The following is a 22338-nucleotide window of genomic DNA, read 5'->3' as shown; positions in this document are numbered from 1 at the left end:
GGGAGGATGTAACGACTCAGTCATTCGTTCTGAGAGTTATAGCCCCGTTTACCTATTTCTATTTATTTATGTGTTGTTCAGCTGTGTTGAGTTGTATCGAGTTGGTAGGTTTGGGTTCGGAGTAGTTTTGGAGTGAAATGATCACTTAGTCTCTTAGTTAGAAAGCTAAGTTAGAAAAGTCAACTAGAAGTTGACTTATGAGTAACCGAATTTGAATTTTTATGATTCGATTAGCTTCGTTGGGTAATTTTAGACTTAGGAGTGTGTCTGGAATATAATTTGGAGGTCTGTGGTAGAATTAGGCTTGAATTAAGGCTGTATTGTGGCCTGGGCCCGGCCCTGGACCACGGGCCTAACGGGCCGGTTCAACCGGGCTTGGGCTCTAGTGGTGCAAAAGCCCGTGGTGGGCCGGTTCAAGACAATTAGCCCGTGAGCCCAGGACCGTTAAGCCCGGGATCGACAAGCGGGCCTGGGCCGGTTCAACCGGGCCAACGGGCCTAACGGGCTCCAACGGCTAATTTTTTAAAATTTTATTTTATTTTTTTTTAAAAAAAGACCAACGGTCAGATTTTTAAAATCTAGCCGTTGGCCTTCAAAATTTATCCATTGGCCACTTTAAAAAATAGCCATTTGGCCCCCAAACTTTGCTTTAACCCCAAACTTTTTATAATTACACTTTTTCCCAATTCTCAACTATAAATACCCCCCTATTCTTTCATTTTTACTCACAAATTCATCAATCTCTCTCTAATTTTCTTCTATAATTGCTTACTTTATTATTGCAATTTCGTGAAAAATTGTGAAGTTGGTGAATTGAAGTATTCAAGTCTTCAAGTCTTCAACGATATTCAATTTTCAAGAAGTTGTTCATCAATTCGGTAAACTCGTTCCAACTCTTAAGTTTTAATATTATAGTTTTGTTAGTTTTATTTAGTACAATTATAATTAATATGGCATTTTCTCTTGAAAAATATTTTTGGTGGTAAGGGTAAGGGAAAATCTAAAATTGGTGAATCTAGTAGCCAAGCTACTACTCTTCCCCCGGCTCCCCGACCCAGACCTGTTACCCGTCCTCCTCCACCTATTATTCTTGATAGTGATAACCCTTGTTTTCAATTTTCCGATAGTCAATTTTTCCATGATGTTGCATCGGGTCAACAATTAAATGAAGAAGTTATGAATGCTCTTTATCCTAATGAAACTATCTTTGAAAATGATGATTTAGATGAAACGCAACCGGATTTAGATGATACACCTACTAGTCCTGTTAATAACCCAACTGATGCCCCGCCTGACCCTCCTGTAGTAACCCCTACTTTTAATAGACAACCTTCTAAACGGCCCGAAACATCTCTTGTTTGGCATTTTTTTACTCAACTAAGAGAAAAAAATAAGGCTAAGTGTAACACTTGTGGGTCTCAACTAGTTCATAAATTTACTGGAGACCGTAGCGGTACGACAGTTTAACTAGACACATATTGAAACACCCTAGAGATAAAGCTAGATTTTTACAAATGAAAGCTGCGCAAGAGGGGACAAGTGTAGATAGTACGGTTAACCCTAGTACAGGTTCAAATCTAGTTCAACCGAGAATTAACACTGTTACCGGTGGCATTTTATATTATGATCCCAATAAGAATTGGCAAAAATGGTTATTGTTATGTGCTTACCCTATAGTTTTCCTTCTAACCCTCATTTTGTTCATTATATTAGAAGAGTTTTTAATCCTACTTATAAAGGATGGTCTCGCGCAACCGTAAAGAGCGATATTTATAAATATAAACATGAATATGAACAATATTTGCGCTATTTATTTACTCATATAGATTGTCGCATTGCTATTACTACTGATATTGGTAGAAGTGGTAATGACTGTGATTATCTAACTGTTACAAGTCATTGGATAGATGAGGAGTGGATAATGCAAAAGCGCATTATTGCTTATAGAATAATTAATTCACGCCACACAGGTAAGTTTATTGCTAACACAGTTGCAGATATTTGTAGATATTTTTGCATTAGAGATAAAATTATGTCGGTTTCAATGGATAATGCTTCTAGTAACACTAATGCTATAGGCTTGCTTACAACTACACTAAATCCTGCATTTAGTAATATTTTTCATGTTAGATGTATTTGTCATATTTACCATTTAATCGTCGGTGCTGGTATGAAAGTTTTAAATGTAGAAATTGAAAAGGTTAAAATGGCTCTTAATTGGCTTTTTTATTCAAACCGTAGAAGTAGACTTAGAGACTATTTTAAAAAATGTGATGAATTTGGCCTTAGAGAAAGAAAGGTTCCTAAACCTTGTCCGACTAGATGGAATTACATGTATGAAAGTTTAGTTGTTGCATATGAATATAGGAACCCAATAAGCGCAACGTATAATGCTCGTGTAGGTGATGGTGATGATGATGATGATGAGCACCTTACAAATCAAGATTGGAGTAATGTTAAAATGCTTGTAGACTTTTTAGAACAATTTCATATTGCTACAAATGAATTATCTGGCCAATATTATCCTACTATTTCTAACTGTTTAGTTTATATTGCAGCACTTGTAGATTTATTTACTCAATTTTCAGAGGGTGGAGTAATTTATGAAGAAGCTATTAATTATATGAAAGCTAAGTTTAAAAAATATTTTTTCCCTATCCCCCCTATTTTTGGTGTTGCTGCATTGTTAAATCCTACAATGAAATTAGGAGGTCCTCACTTTTGGTATTCAAAAATTTATAACGCTTTATCACTTTCAGCTGAGGAATTTGCTACACTTGGAGATGCAAAAGCCTCAATTAAAATAAATGCTCAAACTATTTATAATGCTTATCAACTTGTCTTAGATCAAGCTAGACCAAATGTTCCAACTCCTACTTCGTCTAGTTCGCAAACATCTAAAAGAACTGCGGGCCTAAAAGCCATTAGTTCTTGGACGGAGTTTAGGGGTTCTCAAGGTGATAATTTTGGTGATAGTTCACAACTAAATGAGCTTCAAGTTTATTTGTCGCAGGGACTTGAATCAGAGAATCCCGACGACTCCTTCGATGTATTGGAATGGTGGAAGGACAAACAAAAACACTATCCGGTTCTTTCAAGGATGACTCGAGATATTTTAGGTGTTCAAGCTTCAACAGTGGCATCGGAGAGCGCATTCAGTCAAACGAGGCTTCAAATCGGTGATCATAGAGCGTCTATGAGGGAGAGCTTGAAAAAATCAGTACTCTTCAGAGAATGGATCCGTTCGGAAAGAAGAAATTTTGGACTTGCAGAATCACAACCGGAGATAGATGAAGCTTATGAAGAAATGCTAGTGGAACTTGCGCAGGATGCTGCTTCGCCCGGAAGCGGTGATGAACAAGCTTCTTTTCCACCACCACCAACGGAAATTCCTCCGGACCTTCAAGGATTTATGAGATTTGTTAGAGATAATATATAGACTAACATGTAACTTGTATTTTGGCACATCTTCCTTAGTTTTTTTCCTTTTAATGGTGGTATTAGTACCTTGTTGTTCTCATTCCATTGGAGGGAGGAAGACTAAGAAAGATATTGCCATTCTTTGTTAATGTCGTAATAGTAAAATATATAAGACATTCCCTTGAATATTTCTTTGCAATTTATATATATATAAGTACATATAAACTATATATATATATATATATATATACATACATACATACATATATATAAGGCAATATATATTACATAAGGCAATATATAATTATATATACACATAATACACCCTTATATATACATACTATATATATTTATATAGCTATATATAAGCAATTTATACTAGTATATACATATATAGTTTACAAGAAAATGTCTTAGATAAAAAAAATAGTCCGAAATGAAAAAAGCCCGTTAGGTCCGCGGGCCTGCCCCATTTAGCCCGAGACCATGTGGGCTTAGGACCGCCGTGGGCTGATTCCACACATTGGGACCGTTTGGCCCGGGACCGCCTCAGCCCGGCCCGCCTCAAGCCCAGGCCCGTTTAGGCCCGTTTGGCTCGGGCTCGGACCACAATACAGCATTAGCTTGAATTGACAAAAGTTGGAAGTTTAGAAGTTACTAGGCTTGAATTCGAGGTTGATTTGGTGTTGTTTTGGGTGTTCCGTATGTTCGACTAAGTTCGGGTAGTGATATATGACTTGTTGAAATTATTGGCTGAGGTCTGGAGGGCGTCAGGAGAGTTTCGGACAGGTTTGGGCTGTGTTGCGCTCGTTTTTCTTATGTTTTGACATCGTTTCTTCAAGCATAAATGATATCATATTGAACAAATGAGCTCCGATTTCTTTTTTGATTGAAGCATTAGATCCGTATCATAATTACGGACTTGTAACAAAAAGAATCGTCAAATTTGGACATTGTATGAGGATTTTATGGTCATTTTACCAAGAATTAGGTTGCTAGATTTTTCAGATTAATTACGAAATTTCCACTGACGGCATATTTAAAAATTTGCATTATTTGCAAATATTGAAACCAACATATCTCATTCATTATAAGGTCAAATTGAGTGATTCAAAAGCCTAACTTAACTAAAATTTCATAAGGAATCCATTGAAGGCATAAAAAGCGAGTTTTGGGATCAGTTGGCATGACAAACGACGAAAAATAGTTGGCAGAAAAATATATAAAACTAGGGTTTGTTCATTCAGTCATATTTTAGGTTGGGGAGCTCGGATTTGGGCGATTTTGGAGGCGATTTTCACCATATGAATTAGGGTAAGTATTCTCTACTCGGCTTTGGTTATATTTTATGAATCCATCTTCGTTTTTGGGATTTAATTGATGATTTCAAAGTGAAATTGAGGGAGTTAGGGTTTGAGTTTTTGAGAGTTTTAGGCAGGGATTTGAGGGACCAAACAGAATCCGATTTTAACAAAATTTATATGGTTAGACTCGGGATAGGACAATTATCATTCTTCCATTTTTGACTGATTCCGAGACGTGGGCCCGGGGGTTGGGTTTTGGTCGATTTCGGATTTTTGGCCTATTTAAGTAGTTTTTCTATTGGAATTCGATTCTTTAGCCCATGTTGATGGTATTAATCTGATTATAGTTAGATTTGGAGCTTTTGGAGACCGAGTCCAGAGACGAGGGCATCCCAGAGTAGGATTTTACGTGGTTGAGGTAAGTAACAGTTTTAGCTCTGACTTTGAGGGTATAAACCCGGAGAAATTGATATCATGTGATTGTTTGGTGGTGAAACCATGCTAGGTGACGGGCGTGTGGGTGTGCACCATGAGGGATTGAGACTTGGTCTGCCCCGTGAGACTGTGAAGCCTAATGGCTATTATCTGTGGTTATGTGTTTATTTGTTGTTGAACTTGTTTGCCTTCATGTTAGAGATCATGCTTAGGATTTATTCATGCTGACATTATTTGTACTTAGTCATAGAAATTATTGTACATGTTTACCACAGTCTCTATTATTTTGCTGATATGTTGTGATACTTGATGTGGGCTGTGTCCCCTTATTAGTGGTGCATTGTGAGGCTGGAGAGGTACATGACTGAGTGAGGCGGAGGGCCTGGTTGTGAGGATATTAATACCATAGTGCGTGAGTTGTCCGCGTAGCACATGAGTTGACCGTGCATATCCAGGTATTGATATGATGGCACATGAGTTATTCATGCGATACATGATTGAGTGAGGCAGAGGTCCTGGTTGTGAGGATATTAATACACTAGCACGTGAGTTGTCCGCGTAGCACATGAGTTGACCGTGCGGGTCCAGGTATTAATACCATAGCGTGTGAGTTGTTCGCGTAGCACATGAGTTGATCGTGCGGATCCAGGTATTGATATGATGACATGTGAGTTGTCCGTACTTAGTGCTTGGGCTTTGGGAGCCCCTCCGGAGTCTGTACACACTCCCAATGAGCGTAGAGTGTTGAGTGCTGAGTGCGAATGATGAGTGATGGGGTGACACTGCTGTGAGGTTGTATTTATTTGTGTTGTTGCTGCATTTATCTGTTAAATTTCTTTGTGGCATTTACTAAGTTATGGAATTTACCTGTTTATTTCTGTTTATTTTTAAATTGTGAAAATAAAAAATTGGATTGTTTTACTTAGCTCGTCACTACTGCTGAGTTCCTTAGTTATTTCTGTTACTACTGAGTCAGTTGTACTCATACTAAACCCTACACTTTATGTGCAGATCCAGGTGAGTTAGAGCGCAGCGATCGTTGAGTTCAAGTCGGCTATCTTTGGAGACAACAAGGTAGCTGCTAGCGTCCACTAAGAAATAAGAGATCAAAAGAGATGTATACTACACAAGCTTGATATATGCGGTCCACTATAATAGAATCACCCATCAGTGTAGATACATGAACATGCATATCTAAAGAATCACGAGGCACATCCAAATAACAAGTAAAATACGATGACACATATGAGTAAGGGGAATACACTGAAGCATATTTGTGGCACACAGAAACAATACTTGTGATTATGGCATCAGAAGCAACTGCCTCTGGCTTGGTGGGAAAGGCATAGCAACGGGCGTGTCCACCACCTAACTTACCTCTCCCTCTAGGATGACCTTATACCGTACGACCTCTATCCCGAGCTGGCTGAGCGGGTGGTGTAGCAACTGGTGTTGGAGTAATAGTCTGACCTCCCTGCTGCACGTGACCTCTGAGATAGCGGGGGCAATACCTCTTCTCATGCCCCAACTCCCCAAACTCGTAGCAATCTTGAACTAGGAATGTGCGGAGCTTGAATCAGACCCTAAGAACTAAAATAACCACTAGAAGAGCCCGGTATTGGCGAACCCTAAACTAATAGAGTGCGATAAGATCTTTGAGCTGAGAGTGCACTAAATGAAGACTATACTGAAGCTCCTCAATTGGGAGGTGGAGAATGATAATCTGGTCTTCCAGACTGGCCCCTCACAAACCAACCTTGGCCTCCAGATAAGGCACCACTGAATCCTCCAACATGACGAGGCCTTTTTTCAGAGGCCGTCTCCCTACTCTGATCTCTGATGCGATCGATCCTCCTATCGATCTCCACCACCCGAGTAAAATAAATATCATCCTCAGTCTTTCTGGCCATCTATAGCCTAATACTATATGTAAGACCATCTATAAACATATTATAACCCTATCCCTCTCAGTAGGGATTAGAATAGCTCCATGACGTGATAAATCTACAAATCTGGTCTCACAGTGAGTAACGGTCATGCTACCTTGCTAAAGGCGCTTAAACTAACTATGAAAGTCCTTTCTTTGAGTGAAGGGAATTGACTTCTTTAAGAATAGTTGTGAGAATGGGCCTAAGTGAGAGGAGGTGAACTTGCTGGTCTGCATCGAACATACCTTGCCACCACCTCTTGGCAGAGCCATGCATCTGAAACACTACGAAATCAACTCTATTGGAATCCACTATACCCATGTTTCGCAATAACTCATGGCAACAGTCTATGAAATCCTGGGGGTCCTCCGAAGTTATACCACCAAAGAAAATGGGAAACAAATTGATGAAGCTGTCCAAACATTTCAGTCCGTCATCTGACATCGTGGATCTCTCTCTAGGCTGTGTAGCAATAACAGGTTGAACTGCCCCAACCGGTAGAACTGCTGGGGTTTGATACTCGTGAGATATCTGCTCTAGAGTGTGAGTAGAAGGAGCTTGAGCTACTCTCTCGGCTTGAGAAACCGCTAGTGCAACTGAAAATATATCGGCTTGTGCCACATTCTCCAGAAGGCCAGCTAAGTGGACTAGGGAGTTTCAAAGTACTGGGGTAGCAATGAACCCCTCCGGGACTTGAGATAGTCCTACTGGCTCGGTCAAAATAGGGGTCTACTCCTACCGCTCTATCTGAGCTTCAATATCAGGTACTGCTGCATGTCCTCTAGGCTGAGCTTTGCCTTTACCTTTGGCTCTACCTCCGCCCCAGCCTCTACCCCTGGTAGTGGCTACAGTCTGGGGCTCTGGCTCTTGATCAACTGAATATGTCCCCACTATCTATGAGAGAATTGAAGAGTAAAGATTCAGACTTCGGAATTAACAAATCCACACGACAAGAATGCAATAAAGTGAAGTTTCTTAACAGTTCAGTAGCCTCTCAAAGATAGGTACAAACGTCTTCGTACTGATCTGCAAGACTCTATGGGCTCTGGCTCTTGATCAGCTGAATGTGTCCTTACTATCTATAAGAGAATTAAAGAGTAAAGATTCAGACTTCTGAATTAACAAATCCACACGACAAGAATGCAATAAAGTGAAGTTTCTTAACAGTTCAGTAGCCTCTCGAAGATAAGAACAGGCGTCTTCGTACCAATCCGTAAGACTTTACTAAACTTGCTCATGACTCGTGAGACCTAGGAAACCTAGTGCTCTAATACTAACTTGCCATGAACCAAACTGCCACCGGAGTCGTGACGACGCCTAACATTGCTCGTTAGGAAAGCTAACCATTTCATAATAGCAATAATCGCAATACTGGAACTAAATAAATCTCAACAACGATGAAAATCATAAAATAGCTGAAGGAACAACAATAATGTATCTATAACCATCCCAAGGATCTGGTGTCAACGAGTACATGAGCACTACCGAATCTCAAAATACCAAGTCAATACTCAATACAATACTGTCTGAATGATAAACAATGATAAAAAACAAAAGGGAACTACAAGGTTTGCAAATGACATAACAGCTACCTCATAGTCTCTACAAGCTGGTACCAATACAAACTCTAGCAATCACCACGTCCGAAAGTACCTCGATCTGCACATAAAGTGCCGAGTATAGTATGAGTACAACTGACCTCATGTACTCACTATGTTATAAACCTAATCTTGGGCTAAAAGCTCTGACAAGGTTGGAAGAAAGTCAGTGTCCAACACCAAATAATCAATAGCAACTCATAATATAAGGAAGACAATAAAAATAATAACTCAAAGACATCATGTTCAGCCTCGGTCTCGATCTTCGTCAACACTCAAGAAGGGGGTCTTGATGGCCTGATGAGTGAGCTTGATTAATCCCCCTCAGAAAATTAGGGGACTATATAAACGGAGCAGGTGGTAGAGGGTGAATCGACGGGACTCGGTGTTATTCACAAAATAACGGAGGAGGATTACGATCCTCCAAAGAGACGGGTGGATTTGCCCCAGGCACACCTTGTATCTCTTACAAAATCTAAAACGACAGGATCCACCAGGCCCATCGTGAAGGGATAAGTGTAAACACTTAAATACCCCTTCACATGGGTAGTGATATTGTCTTCAGGCCCGGGGATCACCACGTCCTTATCTCCCCATTTACAGTCCTCTCTAACTATGGAAATTTTTGGTGATAGAGCATATATATCTCGATGCCCATTCACCTCGGTCTAGTTTGGACGAGGCCTTCTCGACATTGAAGTCGTCCGTAATTAAAGAACCCCTAGGAATAAACATTTTCAAGGGGAGCTCAGGGGCCGGTTCGGTGGCAGCCACTTTGGGAGTAGTCGTCTCGAGGACAACTATTTCGGGAGCGACCGCCTCGGTATTGGCGGTCGGTTGGGAAGATGAAAAGGCAGCCTATTAAGGAACTGATTTAAACGTTTTAATTGAAGAAAAAATTTGAAGATTTGAAAGATGAAGAGCTGAGTATGAAGATATGAAGAAAATCTAGGTAAGAACCTAAGAACAACTGTGAGAATTTGAAGATCAAAGATGAAGATATGAAGATTTGAGAGAGTTTGGTGATAGCTAGAAAACTCGAAGTTTGAAGTTTGATCGGAAAGTGGGAAAAGAACAGAGGATAGAAGACTTTATAGGGGGAGTATGCGACGCTTCGCATTTGGAGACAACCAGCCGGCGATTGACACGTGCCCGAAGTCAGAATGACATGACTGATGGGACGTTCCGACTTCTTTGTCGTTTCGGCCGCGACATAGGAAGAAAGGTACCGAGGTTCATCTATCGTTTCTCATTGTTTTGGCAAGCCTACTCTTTGTAAAATGAGGGGATTATCTGTATACGGGTAAAACCGGGGCTGGCGAGCATCCTGATTTCCCGGTAGAGGGAATACAAAGCAAGGACATAACTATACGGAATCAGAATTGAAGACAGGAATCTCTCGTACCAAGGCCCGAACGAAGCACCTACCATCGGGGCCATCGTGATAATGCCCCCCGGATCCGGTTAAGGCTCCGAGACCTTGGAAAGCATTACCAGACAGTTGTGCACAATTAATGAAGGGCTGAGATATCCACACTCAACCAAATATCACGGCGTGGATCTCGGCCCGTATCGGTAGCAGATCAGTGATTAGCAAAAAGGAAGATTTTTACCTTTCTTAGAATTATACTTAGGGTAAAACTCCCCTACTATATAAAAGGGAGTTTATTATTCAATAATGACACTATAACACGCATATCAAGACAATATACATTTGTCTCCTCAACTTCTAAAAGTTATTCTAAGTTTTTATTTTTGCTGATAGTTCTGCATAAGTGTTTGGCTCCGAACCAAATGCAGGCCAATTGTTAAGCTCATAACCAAGCCCGGATTCAATATTACTACTGGTTTGGCTGTTTATTCTATCTTTAATTTTCTCATCTAGCGTTATTAATCACTTGTATTGAATTAGTCCGCATATCCTTAAAACGACGTATAAATTCAATTGTTATCCATTTTTAAGGCTAAACAAAATTAATAAACGATTTATCTCAAATTTCGTGCATAAGAAAAAAATAGTCCGGGTAATACAAATTGAAAACAAATCTTCTGAACAAGTAATAAGTAGTGGGATTACTAAGAATTCCTTGGTACTGTTGTTCTCTGTTTCAGCCTCTTCTTTGAAACTTAGCAATGATGAGAAAAATTGCAACATATAACTTCTTGTAGATTTTCTCCAAGAACTGAAAGTACATGACACGCCAGGATTTCTTGAAATGCAAAATAGTAAGCACCCCTACGAAGCCAACACAGAAACCCGGTCCTATTCCCGCGTAGAACCATAAATGATTAGACTCCGCGTCACCTTTATCATCTTGATCAAGATTTGGCTGAGATGTTGATCTCTTGTCATGGCAACTTTTCAAGAGTGGCCATCCACAAAGCCCATTGTTTCCAGCATAGATGGACTGGTCATCCAATGACTGGAGTTGATTTCCAGTAGGAATTGGACCTGATAATTTGTTAAATGACAAGTTCAAGTAGCTCAAATAGTTCAAAGAAGCCAAACCTTGAGGAACTGGACCGGAGAGCTTGTTCAGAGACAAATCGAGGGCCTGGAGTTGTTTCATATTGCCTATCATCTTTGGGATGCTTCCGTTGAGATTATTGCTTGACAAATTTAAACTCAGCAATCCTTCTAGCTCTGTTAATTCCTCCGGGATACCTCCTATAAAGTTGTTTTCTGAAAGATCCATGAACTTAAGCAATGGTATTTGACTATCAGAATACTCCAGAGATCTCCCTTTCATAATGTGATCAAGTCTCTCATTATAGCGAAATCCAAAAGAAGTGTCCAACCTTGATTTGATTCTCATGCAAGTAAAGTTTCTAAAACAATGAGGGATGCTTCCATCCAAGTTATTGCCACCAAGATTTAAAACACACAAGAAACGGATTTGGCATAGTTGTAAGGGAATGTCACCAAAAAATTCATTTGAATTTAGTCTCAGAATTTGCAATGACTTTACCCTCCTACCAAGCCATGCAGGGATAGTACCCTTGAAATTATTTTCTCCCAAGTGAAGTGATCTCAAATTCGTCAAATTTTGAAGAGTCGAGGGAAGCTTCCCGCTTAGCCTGTTGTTTTGCAAATGCAAATAGCTAAGTTGAATCCCTAAAGCACCTAAAGAAGATGGGATATGACCTTCGAGATTATTATCTGACAGAGTAAGTGTTATTAATCTTTGAAGGGTCCCGAAACATGAAGGAATACTTCCTGATAACAGATTGTTGGAGAGATCGATGGTGGACAAACGTTGAGCATCACAAAAAGCTTCTAGGCCACCAGCTAATTTGTTATTGGAGAGATCAATGGTTCCCAAAGACACTGTTATATTTCTAAACCAAGCAGGGATCGTATCTGAAATGTTAGCATCGAACATGATCAACCTTTCAAGCTGTAACTGTGTTTCGAGCCAGGGGGGGAAACGAGGCCCTACTGTTATAGATGACATCCCTATCATTCTGACTTGAAAAGGAGGAACCCATGTGTAGCTAACATTCAAAACCAACGAGTTCCCCGATATTTGCATGTTCTTCAAATTGCTAAGCTTAGCAAAATAGAGCTCGGTGACCACACCAGTGAATAAGTTGTATGAGATGTCCAGATCTTCCAAATTTGATAGTTCCCCAATACTAGATGGAATGCTCCCATTCAAGTCATTGTTTGAAATTAACAGGATTTTCAAATTCGTTATCTTACCGATTGAATATGGGATGGGACCATACAATGAATTATTGGCAAGATTAACAATTTCAAGATCCTTGTGACTTTCCAGTCCAGCAGGGAAGTAGTCATTGTACACATTATTGCGTAAGTGTAGCTCCTTCAAGGAATTTTGGTAGCAGCTAGATGGATCTCTAATAAATGTTGGAAGTAACCCGCTGAAATTGTTATCAGTCAAATCAAGAACGCGCAATCTACAGAAACTACTTGTTAGGGACTCAGGGAAAGGCCCTTGCAACATATTGCCAGTCAACTTAAGGACCGAAAGAGACGTTAGATTTCTAAGGCAATGAAAATCTGAGCTTTTAAGTTGATTTCGGGATAAATCCAAATAAACAAGGCTATTCAACCTGCATAACGAATTTAGCACTGGATCGCCAAATTGGTTCACCTGAAGATCTAGTGTTTCTAGATCCCTCAGTTGCTCAAAGAAATCAGTTGAACCCTTGAATGCATTTAAACCAAGATTGAGATTGACTAGGCTTGTCAGGTTGGAAAACCATTTAGGGATAGTGGATTCCATGAAGTTCATTTGGATATCAAGTGAAGTAAGAGAAGTGAAATTAACATGCATACGAGATGGAAAACTAGTGAGTTTACAATTAACCAAGCTCAATGACAACAATGAAGGAAGCATGTTAATTGAATTAAAAAGATCTTCACTATTTGGTATGGACAATCCAACAAAGTGTAAGGTTCTTATAGAAGTAAGCCTACCAACCCAAGGAACACTATCCGCTTCAAATAAATTATGCGCTACAACAAAAAAGGTTTTGCAAATTCCTATGTTTAAATGTTCTAACCTTGATAGGTTTCCAAGATGATGAGGAATCTTTCCACCAAAGCCAGCACATGAAAGATTAAGTAGTCTCAAGTTTTTCAACGATCCAAGAAATGGTGGAATTTGAATTCTTGAAAAGTCATTGTAGCTCAAGTCGAGGTAACGTAAATGCTTTAATTTAAGCAAAGAAGGATTTAGCTCACCTCCTAATACAGTTCCTTTGAATTTCTCCCACTTCTTCCAGCTCTCCCTGCTCATTACTGTGGCCAAGTCTTCAGCATTAGGAAATTTGTTAGAAAGATCAAGATTCACGACATGGCCAGTTACGATGTTACAACCAACTCCCATCCATTTGCAACAGTTATCTCCAGTCCATGACGACAAGCGATTTGATTGATCAACTAGGCTTTCCTTGAATTGTATAAGAGCTCTTCTTTCATTCTCAAAACAACTCACATTGGTACGACGAATTTGGGCGCAAACAATCTCAAGGCTGCTGACAGCAAAAAGAAAAATAAACAGAGCACAAACAGATTTACGATACTCCATAGCTGTTTTCTTTAGTTCTTCAATTTTAATTTCTGCAGGACATTGCTGCATTTAAACAATTGCGCAAGTTGTACCCAAAAAATTAAAATTGCGCAAGTTGTACAGGATAAAGGTCCTCTGGTCAAGTCGTTCTGCATTCACAAGTGTAAACACTGGAATGTGACTTTTAATCATTAGAGTTCACACATATTTTTTATTCTCCTCTGAAGGTCACCTTAATTAATCTGGGAAATGGTAATAATAATACATCCCTTTTATTTTTAATTTTGAGATTAACGCTTTAGTTATTAAAAGTATCATATGCGAAAACCGCGGCGACTAAGGTCGCAATTGTTGGTTGAATTCAGTAGTTTGTAATGAACAGTAAATAAAGCAATGAAAGTAAGCTAAAAAAAAAAAAAAGAATAATCTTATTGAGTGTCTTTATGTGCCACCATGCTCGTAAAGTAAAGAGAAATTGCTTAGCAAAAATACAATAGCTTTTAGTAGTGAGTTAATTCGATAGCATCTGAATGAATTACGCCCATCCCCCTTTTCGCACGTCGCGTTGAGCGGTTGGTAATTACCGAGATACTCACCAATTGTGGGAGGCGTATCTAGTATATTGGATATAAATGTATTCCTAATATTTCGGGGACGATTGACGACCAAGTTAGATCCCGAGCTATTACTTCACTGATGGTCGAAACCATCTTTGGGGCGCTTCGCCAGGACATGACTCTTGTCTTCCCCGGAAGGAGTTATCCGGTCGGAGACACTTCTTGCAGGAACAGACTTTACCATTTTATCTCGGGGACAACCTATTCCAAGCAATATCGTGTCATTATGCGATCTATTCACATATCAAAGCTAAATTTTACCAATATATTAGATGCATGAATATTAAACTTCTACTACACAATCAAAGTTTTACAGTACAAATAAAGTCAAATGCAGCACCTTTTTTTAGAAAATTTTGTTGGATTAGATGCATGAATATTGAACTGCCACTACACAAACAAAGTCTTCCACTACAAATAAAGTATTCACTAGTTAGAACTTTCTTTTGTATTAAGGCTCATTATCAAAGTTAATAGTATTAACTTTTGGAAAGCGGTAAAGTAGTTGGTACAGGGTTCTGGCTCTCTCCATTTGTCCGTTCTTTCCATTTCGTCACGTTCTCACTCAAATGGTTGAAAAATAAAAACTAGTGCCATTTCACACATATTTCATAAGAAAATATACATCAATCTCCCAACATTTTAAAGCAAAAATTAGGTTACATAGCATCAAAACTAATTGGCGAAAAATCTGAACAGCAATTGAAATATGAACTACTATTGATAAATGGGAGTTATATATATAAATTATGTGATGAAGTGATCTACAAAGATTTTTTTTTTCAATCGTATACAACATATATGGCTTATTTTCATATCCAAATAGTTTAGAAAGTTTATTTTATCTAGCTTAAAACTTTTTTCTAAGAAAGTTTCTTCAGCTAAATTGATCTTTTGATATTTATAACAAAGTGATAGCAACACTTTTAATTTTGTTTATAATTCTACTATATTATTTCATGATTCGCAACAATTCTTCACTTGTAACAATTGAAATCCTCGTTTTGAGTATTCATCCGATCCTAATGTATGTTTTGAGCCTTTGTATAAAATGTTTTACCATTTGGGACTTGTTGAAGTGGTTTGATAAAGATTCGAGGGGTTCGGGTGAGTTTTTGAACATTCAGACCATTTTACAAAGTTGCAAATTTTGTTGATGCTGGTGCACCGAGATCCCACTAATCAATCAACGATCACGAAGAGGAAAGTCCCAGGCAAGCTTGATCGCGAAGGTATGCACTGCAATCACAAGGATGTTGACCCAATTAACTCCTCGCGTTTGCGATGCCTTGTCCGCGAAAGCGGAGGTCTAGCTAGTCCATGAAGAATTTAACAATACGCAACTAACGAGAGAAATTGAGATTAAGAATTGAGAGAGAAAATCAGAGAAGAGCAATGCTCTGTATATTGATACAACCGACTCAAATCAGAAAGAAGAAGAAGCTACAATATTTAACTAACTAACTAACTACTTAAGGACAACTGTACATCACTAACTAACACTACAGTTAAGTTAACTAACTACAATTACAGTTAAGCTAACTAAGGTTAACTACTAAGGTTAACCTATATTCTTTACACCCCCCCTCAAACTAGGACTAGGAAAAATGTTGAGTAAACCTAGCTTGGACATCAAATATGAATGCTGAAGTCGACCAAGTCTCTTTGTGAGTATATTAGCTTCCTGCTCAGCTGTAGGACAATAGAGAGTGGAAACAAGACCATGTTGAATCTTTTCAGGAATGAAATGACAATCAATATCAATGTGCTTCGTACGTTCATGAAATACAAGATTGGCAAAAATAGCAAGAGCCGATTTGCTATCATTGTAGATAGGCACATGGGAATTATGATCCACTCCTAGCTCCTTGAGTAAACCAATAATGCATGTAATCTCTGCAACAGTGGATGCTAAGTTGCGATATTCAGCTTCAGCTGAGCTTCTAGAAATAGTGGACTGCTTCTTAGACTTCCAAGAAATCAAGGAAGAGCCAAGCTTAATGAAATAACCTGTGACTGACTTTCTTGTGTTGGGGCATGCAGCCCAATCTGCATCACAAAATGCTGAAAGTGATTCAGAGCACTTAGCAGCCAAGAAAACTCCCAACCCAGGACTATTTGTGATATATCTGACCACTTTGAGTGCAACTTCCATATGAGAGACCTTAGGACTATGCATGAATTGGCTCAAACTTTGGACAACAAAAGAAATATCTAGCCTTGTAACCGTCAAATAAAGAAGCTTTCCCAAAAGCCTTTGATATGGCCCTGGATCAGTCAATAATGTATCATCAGAAGTACCTATATGGTGTCAAATTCAGCAGTAGTAAGCTTCACATTTGGCTCCATATGACATGATACAGGTTTAGAACCTGAGAGCCCCAACTCAGCTATAAGTTATAGGGCATACTTGCGTTGATGCATTAATAGACCATCACTGTTTCGTGCAAACTCTATGCCTAGAAAGTACTTAAGATCTCCTAGGTCTTTGATCTTAAAAGAAATTTGTAAATCATCCTTAGTCTGTTGGATCATGATGGGACTATCTCCAGTGATAAGAAGATCATCAATATAGACCAGAACAACCACCATGCGATCTCCTACCTTTTTTATGAATAGAGAATAATCTAAATGACTCTGTTGAAATCCAACATCCACCAAGGCTGATGTGAGCTTGAGATTCTGCTGTCTAGATGCTTGCTTAAGTCCATAGAGGGACTTAAGTAGTTTACAAACTCTGAGTTCAGCCTTTGGTCCATTGAAACCTTGAGGTACTTTCATATATACCTCCTCAGATAGATCTCCTTGCAAAAAAGTATTGAAAACATCCATTTGATGAATATACCACTGCCTTGAAGCTACAATAGAAACACACTTCTAATAGTAACCATTTTCACCACATATGAAAAGGTTTCTTGATAGTCTAAGCCTTCTTTCTGATTATATCCTTTAGCCACCAATCGAGCTTTGAACCTTTCAACTTCTCATGATGCCTTATATTTAATCTTATAAACCCACTTGCATCCTATTGCCTTTTGTCCTTGTGGCAAGGATATCAGTTCCCAAGTCTTATTATCCTCCAATGCCTTGATTTCTGTCTGCATTGCCTCTATCTATCTCTTGTCCTTTACTGCCTTTGAATATGATGTAGGTTCCATCTCTACTGAAAATTTTTCCATGTAGCTTTGATATTTTGAAGAAATAGCTTCATATCCAATCATCTCTGAAATAGAGTACTTGCAGTAACTTGCAGAGCTTTTCTTGTCATTTTTAACATAATCCTTAAGCAATATGGAAGGCTTAGATACTCTTGTGGATTTTCTAGTTTCCTCAACAGGAGGTAAAATAAGAGAATCACCAAGACTATCCACACTGTTATGTTCAATAGGATGTGAAATGTCCTGCTCATTTGAGAGAAATAGAGTCAGAGTAGGAGAACATGACATTTTGGTTCCCTTAATATGAGTATTAGCAACAGAACTAACCACCACTACATTTGGTTCTTCATCAAAATCTTGTCTTGGCACTGGAGTTATATCCAGGAATAATGGTTCTGATGATTCTTCTGATATATGAAAAGGAAATATATCCTCATAGAACACTACATCTCTGCTTATAAAAAATACTCTATTCTCCAAATCCAAAAGTCTGTAACCTTTCTGATGTGCAGCATATCCTAGGAAGACTGACCTCACAGCTCGAGGAGCAAATTTATCATGGCCTGTCAGATTAGTAGCAAAACATAGACATCCAACTACCTTTAAATGTGTCAATGAAGGTGATTTACCCAGAAGTAACTTATATGGTAATTTATGTCCCATGACAGAGGAGGGAATTCTGTTGATTATATATACAACAGCATCAATACAATGTCCCCAATATCTAACAGGTAAGTGGCCTTGAAATCTGATTGCTCGAGCAGTCTCAAGTATATGCCTATGTCTCCTTTCCACAACTCCATTCTATTGGGGAGTATATGGATAGGAGCTTTGATGAACAATCCCATGCATTTGAAACAAGCCACTACATGCACTGTTAAAAAACTCACTCCCATTGTCTGACCTAAACACCTAAATTTGCTTCCCAAACTGTGTTTTGATCATACAAATAAAGTTCTTGAGTAAGAAAATAACATCAGATTTAAGTCTCATAAGAAACACCCAAGTCCATCTGGTAAAATCATCAACCAATGTAAGAAAGTATTTCATGCCAATATGAGTAGCAATCTTATAAGGTCCCCACACATCTATATGAATCAAGTCAAAAACATATAAACTTCTACTAGTGCTAGTTGGAAAAGGTACTCTAGTTTGTCTAGCTAAAGGACAAATTTCACATTTAGACAATGAGTCATTATCTATTCTACCACTATAATGATGTATACTAGGAATCCTTCTGAGAACTTGAATTGGAACATGTCATGTTCTTTTGTGCCATATCTCCATGCCTCCTTTACTAGTTGCTGCAAAAACTCTATTCATTGTCTTCCCTAATGCTGCTGATAATATGTACAGACCTTCTTCTTTTCTACCAATCTCCTTCACCCTCCCAGATAAGAGGTCCTGGAACACACAACATTTAGGAAAGTAACACTGCATTTGAGATCTTCTGTCACTTTAGAGACTGACATGAGATTGAACTTAAAAGCTGGTACACATAACATATCTTTCAGTACATCACCTCCAGTGAGTTGACACTCTCCCATATGTGAGATTGATGTTGAATCTCCAGTAGGTAACTGCACTTGCCCTGAATTTCCTACTGAAGTTTCATTTTTCAGTAAACTCTTATCACCAGTCATGTGGTTAGTAGCACCAATATCTACTATCCATTTGCAAAGTTCTAAGTTCTCACATAAGGCTACATTACCATAAAAGCACTTACCTGCCATGTTTGCACTAGCTCCTGCAGTAGAACCTTTGCTCAGCCACTGCAACAACTGATTATACTGTTCTTTGGTGAAAAATTGAGCTAGTTCAACATTGCTGTTTGGCTGATATATGTTTGTAGTTGGTGAAACTGTCATTCCTTGCTGTCCAGCTCCATTCATGACTGCATTTGCTTTCTTCTTTTGCTTGAAATCAGATGGATATCCAATAATCTTGTAACAATTCTCCTTCAAGTGCCCTGTCTTGTTACAAAATTCACACTTCATCAATTTATAACATTCATTTCTAGTATGGCCTTTCAAATGACAAAAATCACATTCTAAACTATAGTTTCTCCTTGGTCTAGATGTAGATTGGGCAGTAAACAAAGCAGTAGGATCATTATGCCCAGTTTTCCCATAGGTACCACCAGTAAATGATTTCCTGCTTTCTTCCTAAACTACCATAGCATAAGCCTTATCTAGAGATGGCAAACTTGGCATTAATAGAATCTGACTCCTTGCATACTCAAAGTTATCATTCAATCCCATAAAAAATTGTAGCAATTGTTGATACTCCAATTGTTCAATATACTCAGTGGATGATGTAGGAGGTGGCAGTATTAAGTCATATTCTGCCCAAAGATCTTTTAGCTTGGTGAAATAAATCGGTACTGACGAAGTCCCCTATGTTAGGGTAAATATTTCCTTATGCAAGTAATACAATCTGGATGCATTCATTTTGTCAAAACACTCCTTGAAAGCAACCCATACCTTCTGTGCATTCAAAGAAAATAGCACTCATGTTACCAAATCTCTGCTCACATTGCTCATGAGCCATGAAGTCATAATTGCATTGCACCGATCCCACTGACTTCCCAGATTTGGACCAAAATCCTCCTTCGATATTGATTCATCAACCAAACACATTTGTTCTTTCCTAACAATACTACCTTCATTGCACGGCTCCAGAGAGAGTAATTTTCCATACCTGTCAAAATAAGTCCCACAGACATTGATCCTAGACCATCATAGACATGCAAGTAAAAAGGATGATTGTGATCTAACACAATCGAGCTAGGTATCACTCCAATGCTCGCATTATCTCCATTGTTCTCATTATCAGTCGAATTCTCAGGAATCGCCATTGATAGACTCCAAAACTAGAGTTAGATTCTCTCGAACTATCTTAAATTCCGCAAAGAAATTCCCTAGAATCACTCGATTAATGCTCTGATACTATGAAGAATTTAACAATATGTAGCTAAAGAAAGAAATTGAGATTACGAATTGAGAGAGAAAATCAGAGAAGAACAATGCTCTGTATATTGATACAACCGACTCAAATCAAAAAGAAGAAGAAGCTACAGTATTTAACTAACTTACTAACTACTTAAGGACAACTGTACATCACTAACTAACACTATAGTTAAGTTAACTAATTACAGTTACAGTTAAGCTAACTAAGGTTAACTACTAAGGTTAACCTATATTCTTTACAGTCCAGACGTCTTTGCGATCGCGAGACCTTTTCCGAGCAAGTGATATAGCCCTGCTAGATCATGCTCCGTGAATGCGAAGGAGGTTCCACCATCACGGTCAACCCCAAATATTTAAAGAACAGATTTTTCAAAAAATAACTATTGTTTTTTATGTTTTCAGACTTCTAAGATGCGGTTTTACACTCTTTTTAAAATGGAATCACCATGGAAACATTTCTAAGACCTTCCTTGAGTTATATAAATGATTCCTCATGGATTTTTATGATTAAAACTAGAGATTTCAAGTGTTCTAAAATCGCATTTATGTGATTCTGACATAGTAATCTAAGTTAAGATTGGACTTTGAACATAAATTTGAATTTCTTAGCTTATGGGCATACCATTTATGAAACTTGTTTCGAGTTTTGACCCTATTGACTGATAGTTAACTTTAACTTTGACCAAAATCCGAGCTTTTGAAATGGGTATGATGAAGTTGCTAACTTTCCGACTCATCGATTTGAGTAGATTGAGAACATTTAACAGATAATTAAGGAGTTAGTGAGGAAAAGCAATTTTAGCCAGGTAGCTTCCACGGAGATAAGGTATATTAAGACTTTGACATCTAAATGTGATTTTTTTTCTAGTTAGAAATGATAAAAGAGAGTTGTTTAACTATACTATATGAAAGGGAGGAGCCTACGGAAACTACAAGACACACATATACATATGAATGAGTATTCTTCTTAGTAATGCTAGTAGCTAGGATCTTATTTTGTTTGTATTATCTACTACATGCCCATGTGTATACAGTGAAAATTGGGGTTACCCGATTTCGTCCTTTGATGGAAAAAGTGATACTACGTCGGAAGGCCAGGACGTCGAGTTTGGGGTCGAAGTTCCTTTCCAAGATCGAGGTCGATATCACTCGCCGAGGTCAGGAGAGGGCATACTTCGAGATGATGACTGTATAATTCAGTAATGGAAAGAGCGAGATACCCGCAAGGGACCGAAGATCTTGGCGTGAATTTCGAAATGGATTGGTTCTCAACGGTTAATCAGTTGTCAAATATGATTTCCTACTATAATTAGAAGTGTACCTTATTTAGGACTCCCCTATTATATAAAGGGGGATCCTATCCATTTGTAACCATCATGGTTGACTGATAAGAAAATGCACGTTCATTACTTTCTTGTTATTCCACTTTACTGCTCATCAGAGCTGCTTTATCATTTGTCATTCTTATTATCACACTTCGAGACTGCCATAGGTCGTGGTCGAGATTTGGTTTGCATACCGGTTTGATTTATTTTATTCTCGAATTTATCTATTTAATTCCTTGTTTATCAATTGCTTTTGGATTAAATCACATATCCTTAAAACCACAATATAAATTTAATTGTTACTCGAATTTAGGATAAATCCATGTTATGAGATTCTGTGCATTGTCGCATGCTAAAATTAGCTATGATAAGACTATTATACTATGATAGTTGCTAAATTGCATCTTCTTTATGTTCATGCTACACATTTAAATGCCTTGATGGGTTAATTGTCCATCTCAAAATAAGTCAAAATAGCTAAAGAGATGAATTTTAGTCTATGGATTTCATGGTCATAGAACTGGGGACTGCCGACATCTATGCAA

General features: G+C 38.4%; 2 protein-coding genes across 2 annotated transcripts; both read right to left on the bottom strand.

Annotated features, from left to right (window-relative positions):
- Nucleotides 1-10793: 10793 nt before the first annotated feature.
- Nucleotides 10794-13793, bottom strand: LOC104245388 (receptor-like protein EIX2). The gene has a single exon (XM_009800989.2). The coding sequence runs from the start codon at nt 13791-13793 to the stop codon at nt 10794-10796; it is 3000 nt and encodes a 999-aa protein (XP_009799291.1).
- A 3661-nt stretch (nt 13794-17454) lies between these two features.
- Nucleotides 17455-20356, bottom strand: LOC138879768 (uncharacterized). The gene is made up of 4 exons (XM_070159399.1): nt 20162-20356; nt 19017-19664; nt 18789-18903; nt 17455-18062 (listed from the first exon to the last, which is right to left on the bottom strand). The coding sequence occupies exons 1-4, from the start codon at nt 20354-20356 to the stop codon at nt 17455-17457; spliced, it is 1566 nt and encodes a 521-aa protein (XP_070015500.1).
- Between the last annotated feature and the right edge of the window lie 1982 nt (nt 20357-22338).

Source organism: Nicotiana sylvestris, chromosome 10 (assembly GCF_000393655.2).
Source record: "Nicotiana sylvestris chromosome 10, ASM39365v2, whole genome shotgun sequence".
NCBI classification, from domain to species: domain Eukaryota; kingdom Viridiplantae; phylum Streptophyta; class Magnoliopsida; order Solanales; family Solanaceae; genus Nicotiana; species Nicotiana sylvestris.
The sequence above is the reverse complement of the archived record's forward strand: the minus strand, read 5'-3'. Positions and strand labels throughout refer to the sequence as shown.

Coding starts and splice junctions, on each gene's coding strand:
- LOC138879768 (XM_070159399.1), bottom strand. CDS start 20,356: ATGGCGATTCCTGAGAATTCGACTGATAATGAGAACAATGGAGATAAT. Junction 19,665..20,161: donor TCTGGAGCCGTGCAATGAAG/GTAGTATTGTTA, acceptor ATGGTAGTTTAG/GAAGAAAGCAGGAAATCATT. Junction 18,904..19,016: donor GTCAACTCACTGGAGGTGAT/GTACTGAAAGAT, acceptor TGTGTGTTCCAG/GACCTCTTATCTGGGAGGGT.
- LOC104245388 (XM_009800989.2), bottom strand. CDS start 13,793: ATGCAGCAATGTCCTGCAGAAATTAAAATTGAAGAACTAAAGAAAACA.